Source organism: Penicillium griseofulvum (genome assembly GCF_001561935.1).
Source record: "Penicillium griseofulvum strain PG3 chromosome Unknown contig_84, whole genome shotgun sequence".
In the NCBI taxonomy this organism is placed as follows: Eukaryota; Fungi; Ascomycota; class Eurotiomycetes; order Eurotiales; family Aspergillaceae; genus Penicillium; species Penicillium griseofulvum.
In genome coordinates, this window is record NW_024467475.1 from 1,250,444 (window position 1) to 1,259,831 (window position 9,388).

General features: G+C 50.2%; 2 protein-coding genes across 2 annotated transcripts; one reads left to right on the forward strand and one right to left on the reverse strand.

The window, feature by feature from the left end:
* Window positions 1-2,308: 2,308 nt before the first annotated feature.
* Window positions 2,309-6,322, forward strand: PGRI_050150 (uncharacterized protein; the record flags this gene model as incomplete). Its single annotated transcript, XM_040792728.1, has 2 exons — window positions 2,309-2,393; window positions 3,903-6,322. 2 exons carry the CDS (start codon window positions 2,309-2,311, stop codon window positions 6,320-6,322), a joined length of 2,505 nt encoding a protein of 834 aa, XP_040644695.1.
* A 947-nt stretch (window positions 6,323-7,269) lies between these two features.
* On the reverse strand, window positions 7,270-8,010 carry PGRI_050160 (uncharacterized protein; the record flags this gene model as incomplete). Its single annotated transcript, XM_040792729.1, has 2 exons — window positions 7,270-7,438; window positions 7,490-8,010. 2 exons carry the CDS (start codon window positions 8,008-8,010, stop codon window positions 7,270-7,272), a joined length of 690 nt encoding a protein of 229 aa, XP_040644696.1.
* Window positions 8,011-9,388: the final 1,378 nt, after the last annotated feature.

Sequence of the window (9,388 nt, forward strand, 5' to 3'; positions counted from 1 at the left end):
TGCACATTCTTCACATCCTTAGCAACGTTAAATCGAGCCTCACAATTCGATAACACAACGTTCCATCTCGGAAATTGTTCGAAAAGCACCTACGTCATGAGCTTAATTAATTTTTTGGTTTATTTGTTTGCTTTTGAATAGTGGCTGGCTAGATATCTTTATTGCTTTTGCTTTTATCTCAGTGACATCCAGGTCTCGTACCTTGATAGGAAGAAGCTATACTTGCTCCCTTATGTCCCTGGATTTCCAACTTCTCCTATTTTTGCCTTAATTCTTCAATAAATTGTTCCCTGGATTGAAGTTAATCAGACACATCATCTTGATTTGCCACAGCATATAGTATGGTCGGACACTCAAGGAGCTGAGGTAAACCCGACAGTGGACAAATCACACATGTTGTACATCTGTAACTCTGGCATTGTGCTGCGATTGGTGCAAAGTCGAACTCTTTTTTCAGTTTACTTTGCTATCTGACCATACAGATGCATTTCCTACCGGTCAATGTGTCAATGTAGTTGCTGGATCCAATTCCAGAGGTCGCTTTATGCCATGGGCCAGCTCTATTGTATATGTGGCCGGAATTGCCACTGTATATTGGCGCAGACCAAAACAAAACAAACCCAAGACATAGCCTCAGCTAAGCCAATAAACCCCACATTCCATCGAAAGTTTGACTTGCATGCATCCCGCTACACGTACAGCCGAGGTGCAGCTATTCCGCTCAGGTAGTATAAGTATCGGCACACTCCCCAATGAAACCCCTGATCTGCAGGACCATTGTCTCTTTATTGACCAGTTCATGCACTGTTCGCAGTCTTTGGGTGATAAACTCTCCGCGGACGCAACCTTGACACCCTCGCCTCCTGCTCACATTCTTCAGCCGCCAGTTGAGTGCAGAGACATAGAGTTCGAAATAGACTGGTTCACCGTTTCCTATCTCGAGTGCAACCTTACCAAATATATCCAATCCTAGATCCAACAGAATGGACTTCCAAGGACCGCAATGGCATGATAATCCATGGCATCCCTCCAAACTCCCTCGATAGACCAAATTTCAGCGAACTTCTGAGATCAGAATCAGAATCAGAACCATAACCCAAATCAAAACCAAAATTAAACTCGATGCTCAGCACAACCCAATACCTGAAGTCAAATAGACAGTTAGAACACATCACAGATCCCCTAGAACATCCTAATTATGAAGCCCGAAAGTGTCTCGAAACCATATTTCTCCTGATTGGCCAATAGCCGCAACCCCAAGACCCCGACGAGGGAACTGAAACACCCAAGCTCCCGCGGAGCTAGTCTTCTGCAAGGCATTGAACCTACCTTGATACTGGGTCTTAGCTCCCTTCTGGGCACTCTCTCGGGTTTCGTATTCTACGTCCGCGGCGCTACGGGAAGCCCCTCCCCGGCCCGAATGAGGGATCAAATTTTCCGGTTCCTAGGCCCTTGCTGCTCTTTCAGTCCTCGGGTCCAGGCCTTGGACGGAGGGGTCAATATTACTTTCCAGGTTGTAGTGCTTATGGGGCGCTCTTTGTCTCGGTGGGGTCTTGTATTGGAGGCCTCCTGGCTTGACTATTGGAATTTGGGATAGCTAGGGGCTTTGGTCACTATTGTTGAGTGCATCATGTATTACTACTCAGATAAATAGTACTATGTACTTATATTGGATAGAGGGAATAGCTGGTTCTAAATACAGGTTTTTAGCACCGGGGACCTTTGGCGCGGCCGAGAATACAGCTTTCCCGAAAAGACGTATCCACTCCTGATTGCTCTAGACGCGTCAGAGTATCTGTTACGTGCATTTAGAATGAGTTTATACATTTATTGGGCATTCAATGGTGCCTATTCGATGCACAAGGTGCTTGGAGACGGGATCGTCTACAAGGAAATCATAGATGAAACTATCTGTAGTTAAGAACCTTGTTGAGCAGATATAGATAATGGGGAGTCTATTGCCGAGGAAAAAGCACAGCGAAAATGTACTTCGAACCTTGGTGAATATTTTCAAACGACCAAGTCCCACGAAAAACGGAAATGTCACTCAGCTTTTCTCAACTGGGCCACTTTTTGTATGGTGTTTTGGTCGTGCACGGACCAGTCCCATACAAAAATTGTCCCCCGGAGCAATTTCTAGCCACTTTTACTGCTGTTTGCATTTTTACATCCCAAATGTGGTCGGTGGGTATGTGTAGAGAGGATAACTCGTCTTTGAACATTACTTTCCACCTTGATACCTTTTCCAGTTTTGATGGTTACATATTGCTCATAACCGCAGCGGTGCCCTATAACGTTCCCCCGCGCAATGTTACGGGTCCCTTCGGGGGCTGCCGCGACGCCCGGCCTGGATTTTATGGGCTTGCCGCTCGGCCCTTCGTGTATTGGCTATGGTATCTGAGGCCCGCGGTCTTCTGGCTTGCACATCCGTCTATTCCACTGTGCTGAAAAGCCCTGGACGCCTCCGTCTGTAAGCTCTCCCTCTGAGTATTTGCTTTGTAGTCCAACCTAGTGTGTCCAAGTTTAGAGTTGAGTCTGAAGTACCTGCCCAGATGATTACTTGTAGCTTTCAACCTTAGCAGATCCCGAGACCGATCTATTTGCTTTGTCATCGGGAACACCGGCCCACAGACCTAGCCAGGACTGGAGGCGATGTCATTGCGGGGGAGGCTGAACAGTGCCACGTAGATAGGCTTGATACTTAGCCATTTAAGTAGAATAATGTAGCAGTAGATATATAAAAATATTTTGTTTTAAGTAAAGAGTACATATGTGAAGAGCCCTGGAGAATGAAAACAACCCCTTTCTGAGAATTGTGGGGAATGTAGTTCGTCCCAGAGAACTGTAGCCGCCGGCTCGAGGATGAACCAGTGGATCAAATGGAGCCTAACCAAGATCTCATGTTATGAAATTAAACAGGAAAGAGGAATAGCCATAATAGCTATAAATACTTGGTGAGTCTTAAACAAATGGAGATAAATGGGCAGAGTAGTCAGATTGATATATATTGTCGCTACATCGTTGTCAAGATATATATATTGCCTGACATAACTGACTTGCCAACACATCATACTCCGGATACGTCCTAATTATATTATTCCAAGGTCGTTAGCCTTAAAAAGCCAACCATGGCACGGCGAAATTAAAATAGCCTTGACTTATTTCCGTAGCCTAAGAGGTTTTCTCTTCGATTTTCAAACAACACATATCTACTCCGTACACATGTTCCAAATTGCATTGAACTATTCGATCTCGCCACTATAGCAGTCCGTGCGACCGGCTCTGCACGGTCGCAACTAATTATTGAGGTATTGCGTCCCTTCGAATTGGTTGCGCAGCGACATCTGAACGCGTGACGGAAGATCTGACATACTTGAAGTACCTTAATATTTACTGGGGACTCTGTGATTGCCCTGAAAAAGAGCAAAGAGAGAAAAAAGGAAAGGATCGACTTGGGCGAATTAGGGCAGGCATAGCTCAGGCATTCCTGCCTTAGAACACTACTTTCCAGCTTCGGGCTTCATTTAGTATTCTTCATCTCTTCTCATACGGAGTATTCGAATTCGAACCCAGGCCGGAGTTTAGAGAGTTGGTGTTTCATCGCCGAGACACGTTTGGTGTGCTGCAGCTCCAGCTGCGGCCCCAGCCATCTCAATTAACCAGCCACCTCACACTCCGACCCTTTCTCGTTCTTTTACCTCTCCAGATTTCAATTTGCTTCGGTTTTTCTCTCAATTGCATTATACTGTGAATTGAGCATTGATTTGTACAGCCGTAGGGGCTGTGAAGCTTTTGAACTCTCAGCGATCGATAATTTTGCGATCGCGATCCTTGAGAGAGCTATCTGCTCCAGTGACGCAACGCATTGTCTTCCAATCCACAATTTTACCAATCATTCTTAGAGGTGTCTCGACGCATCCCCAAAGCCTCTAACGAAGTCCACGACTCTTACGACCCATCAACGTTTACGACCTTTGCGCGGCAACGCCAGCCGACTGTTCAACGACCTTCTACTTCAGCCAATCATCAATCCCTACCCCAATCCCGACCCCCGAGCGCCTCCGACTCTCAGCGTCCCTTACGTCGTATCCCTCGCCAGGCAGAGGTTCGACAATCCGCCCACCGTCGAACGGTGTCCTTAGGCGCCCAGGTTCCACACTCCAATCGAGCCCAACCCGCACGTACAACCCCGGTCTCTGTGCAACACGCCGCAGCCAGTGGCATCGCAGCCCTACGTCCGGCCCTTTCCGAAGCGGAGACTGACGATAACGGGTCTACAGTTGACGACCCATACCGGCTCCTCAATACATCCTACTGGCCTCAGAGAAAGACCGGAGTCTCCTCGCGCACAGCGTCAGCAATCCTTTTCGCACTCGAGGAAGCTATCCGGGGACCGCTACAGCTCTCCACTGATTGGGACGAGGTGAATGCGTCTATGTCAGACATGGTAGGTGTCGCTGGCCCCGCTGGGCCTGTGGGCAATGGCCGTGTGCAAAATGGTGCAGCCCGTGTACCCCAGAACCCCATCTCAGGGACATCGCAGCCACCGAGTGGTATGAGGACACCTACGGACATAATGAGACAACGCCGGGATCGAGAGGCTCGCCGCAAAGCGGAGCACGAGGCCCAAGAGAGGGAACAGGAGAAATTGGTACGACAACAACAGGAGCAAGAACAACAGGCTCAAGCAGACGCCCAGGCCCAGATACAGGCCCAGGCCCAGTCTCAACAGTACGCCGCTGGCGTTGCCGCCGACAATGGCTCCCAGTCAAGAATTCGAGCCCCACGACCACCAAGGGGCCCCGAAGGACAACCCCAGACCATGCCCATCGCATCAGGCCCAGCAGCTGCGTACCGACCAGCAGCAGATGCTGCGACGAGTACCCGACCATCAGAATATCAGACCGCACCGCAGACAGTTGGCACGGGGCAACTGGCTAGCCAATCACGACCAACACAGGCAACTGGTCAGCAGCCCCAACACAGTCGCTCACAGAGTGCTGCAGAAATTGGAGCTCAAAACAGACCCGTTGGGGTCTCCAAATCGACCCAGGCCCTACCCGCAGGGCAGCCTGGTGCTCCCCAAACTCTTCCGCAACCGAAACGCGTTGGGTTTCCGCATGCATTCGAGCGATGGGAAACACTGTCCTCACACTGGGAGGGTCTCACTAGCTATTGGATGCGCAAGCTTGAACAAAATAATGAGGATCTAGAGCGTGATCCGATCAGTCAACAATTAGCTCGACAAATTACTGACTTGTCTGCCGCTGGTGCAAATCTCTTCCACGCAGTGGTTGAACTGCAACGTCTACGAGCCTCCTCCGAACGCAAGTTCCAGCGCTGGTTTTTCGACACCCGTGCTGAGCAAGAACGCTCAAAGGAAGTGCAGGCAGACTTGGACCGCCAGCTCAAAGAAGAACGGCAAGGCCGAGCCGATGCCTTTGCTGCTGCCCAGCAAGCTGAAAAGGACAAAGTCAAGGCCGAGGAGCTACTAAAAGAGATGCGTCGCGAACTCCAAATCTCCAAGGAGGAGGCCCGCCGCGCCTGGGAGGAGCTTGGGCGTCGTGAGCAAGAAGAGCGAGACCGAACCAACTCCCTGCGCAATGGAGAGCCGACTCTAGTTGGGGGCGTTCAGGTTGTACCTATGGTTTCTGGCCTCCCTAGTCGTCAGACCACTCGTCCACAGACCCGCGAGGGCCCATACCCTGGCGGACCAACCGCCACAACCATGGGCGGCGACGCATACCATGGCAAGTCTGCAGGGAGCGCTGGTGGACAATACTACGAAGATGGCACGCCAATGTCCCCCACAGGGTCAGACCCTTTCATCGAACCAAAAAAGGTGGACCCACCTGCCTCCAAAGCCCCCTACCCGGGTCCACTGTATGCACATGAAAGCACCAATGTCCCATACCCAGGACCCGCAACCTCAGAACCCGACACACGGTCCTACGCCGGCAGCAGTGAAGCCGGCGACGAAGACTATGTCCACTACTCCCACGACCAGCATGGCAACCCCGCCAGCTACCCACCTGGCCCTTCCTCGGAGGGCAGCGAAGAGTATGAGCCCGAAGGCCACTACATGCCCGACGGCGCCTATACCTCCGCTGCCTCTTCCGCCCCACTGCAAGCTCCGCATGCGCCCACCTCCGCTGCGGACTACAGCGGCTCTGGCTGGGGCCCTGGCACTGGGTGGGAGTCTGTGACACCGCGCCATCGTCACCCCACGCGTCTGAGCGATGTTCTCGAGGAAGACGAGCCAAGTCGCACGAACCCGAGCCGCGCTACTAGTCGCAGCCAGGCAAGTCGGAGCATTCTTTAAAACACGTTATTGGCCTTGTCATGCATCCTATCTGGATCAAGGCGTTTAACACTGGACTTGGGTATCTGAGCTGCTTCATCTATGCATAGAGAAGTTTGGAGAATGGTTCTTTTGTCTATATCGGGAGTGCTTTTTCTATTTTGATCTTCAAGGCAGTCTTGTTCCCATCGCCTCGTGTGTTTCTCTCTTCATTTTTCGTCTGTCTTTTCCTTCTCTGTTTCTGTACATTTGGCGTTTAATTCCCCTATCCCCAATATTGCTATGTTTCCTGTTTCGTATGTCTTTTATGTCCTTGAGTTTTGTTTCCAATGGCGATAATACGTAATCGCCTATTGCTTGTCTACGTAGTATTACATTGTGGTGTTTTATCATTCCTCAACCTACGGGGAGAGAGCAGAGACAATAATAATGGCTTTCGCTCAAACATTTGAAACTAATACTCTCTCAAGCACTTGGTATTGGCGCTGCTCGACCAACCCAGTCAGACCCCATAACCAAGGATGGCGACCAGTATGCAATAGCTTCGTTCACCTTTCTCCTCACTCAACCCACTCTCCTATTGGAACAGAGCTAAAATCATCTGGTTCAATCTTTTGAGTTCTTGCAAGCTTCCTGGATGCGATGGTCCGCGCATGTCTAGGCTCCTAGGTCATGTATCCGCCAAAGCCTAGGCCATTCGGTTTCACAAGTTAGAAGCAAGACAACTTGTTCTCGCCACACACGTCGGAAGTTATTTTAGAGAGTTCTCCATCCAGTCACATCAACGCAGACACTAATGGGTGTCCCTTCTCGCGACGTGACTATCGATTGAAATGAGGTCGCTGAACTGTTCGGAATCATGAACTGGTCGCTTGCGAGTCTGGATTATATATCCATCGCATTCCCATTCTTCGGGAGGGAGGGTTCTGGGCCACGTCCTTTTCCTCTCCACTTTCTGTGGTTGATTGTCAAGGCTTCCTCCCTCGGCCCTTGCTGAAGGCTGCGTATCCAGCCTTTTCATCCGGCTCCAAATTCCCCTTATCCTTCTTTCTTTTCTGGTTTGCGAAAGTGATAGCCTTTTCCTCCCAAGCTTGAAGACAGCCAGGACCGCGTAGGAAGCAGATCAGTATCTCGGTGCTAAACAGGCCGCCAAGCGGGAGAGTGCATCTGCGACGTGGTTTATCTTACCCGCCTTGTGATAAACCAGCAATGGGAATTGCTGTAGATATTGGGATGCCCGAACCAGATGCAGGTTCATCCTGCCTGGCGATGCAGATGATAGCGAAGTAGCTAGGTCGATTGTCGCAATATGGTCCGTGTACGCGACTGGGGTTAGACCCTTTGGTGCTGCTTCGATTATGCACAACCCACACCATACATGACACCTCTAGCTCGGTCGCCCAGTACTGTTTTTTGACTGAGGTTAGCAGACTGATAGATTCCACTGCTGTTAACGGCGGTGTAGTTTTGAGATTTGTGTGTACATAGTCTCGTTCCACGTGAAACACCATTGCGCCGTGTCCACCCTTCTTGGGTGTGTATAATGTGCTCGTGTGGACCATTCCCGTCGTGGGCGCCCTTTGATCGGACTCCCGCGCAAGAGTCAGGTCTTGCGGATTTGCAGCGGCTCGGACTTCTTTGCGTATAGCGGGACGTACTGGCGTGAAGCGCCAGTCATGCCAAAGCATGTCTTTAGCTGTGCTAAACATTCTCCGGGGGATCATGGCTATTAAGACTATCCCGAGTGTCGGCGATTGACTTCCCTGCCTCAATACCTAAACCCGCGGAAGCGTCTTCTTCGCAAAGTTAGGAAATACGGCCTCAGCCGTCGAGGGATTGAGAGTTGCATCGACCAGACTTGGGAATATCACTTCCGAGCAGGTATACGTTGCCAATGAGATAGGGATACAAGGACGGTTGCAACAGGCTGTTGGCCATATTCTCGTTGCTGTATCCTGGAGCATTCCCACTTGCTTGCAACGGTGCAAGATGTGACAAGCCCGTGCTTGATAGGCGCTAAAATCCCACAACTAGTAGGGGAGTGGGAATCCTCCGGGATACAATCGTCACATCTGGCGTCTTGTTGTAGTTGCGGCGAGTACCAAAAATATGGCCAACGGCGTGCTGGAACCATCCCTGCGAACCTGTTTCATCGCCGACGTATACCTGCTCAGAATTGGTCCGACCCTAAGGGTGCAATCAGTCGCATTTCCCATGGGACGGTTATTTCTGGGCATTTGCTGTAAAGCCTACCCATTGAGTGATGGGTGGGAGATTTCTTGTGGATGCTCTTGTTATGTTAGTGGCCTTTGTAAATATGGATAAGCGGGTTTGGAGTGCTTCGCATAAATAAACTGCTTGCATGCGGGTGAGCTGGAAAGATTTGACCCAATAGGGTTTGTACATGGAGAACGGGAAGTGGTGTGAAAGGTGGGAAGTTGTAAAAGGCGTGAGGTTGTGGTTGATGGATTTGACCACCTACTTGGTGTCCCTTCCCGGGGGATTGCAAAAGTGTCCAGGCATGTGGTGGATGACGGGTATGTGCAGGAGACCATAGAAGAGTTTTAGTAGACGAGTGCTGACGGACCGATGCTTGATCTTTTGAGGGCGGCTTACCATATCTCGCGTCGTCTTTGTGATGGAGAAAGGTCATTCCCGACTGCATACATCTCCTCATATTTCTGGCATAGGAATATGTTGTGCGCATATCTGATGTGGTTAATAAAGCCTTGCTCTGTTTCGAATTCCCAACCTTTACAAATAGGACAGGGATAGTTCATCCGCTGGACAGGTTGCCTAGCAACCCTGCAGTCTAAAATCAGTCAGATGCGCCATTGAAGGTCGTCAGAGGTGCTTCTGTGAATGAGAGAAGAGTAGAAAGATGGGTTGGTGTTGCTGCCGTGTTTTAGACCTAGGCGATATACGTGATGGCGAACAGGGAAGGTGCTTTGTTTGTTACACGGGTACGGGCCATAATTGGCGAGACATCATCCAAGTCAGCCAAAAGCGATAGGTACAGCTTATACTCTACCAAGCACCGTTACTTATTGGTCACTGATTGGTCACTTAGCGGTCACTCAGATGTTA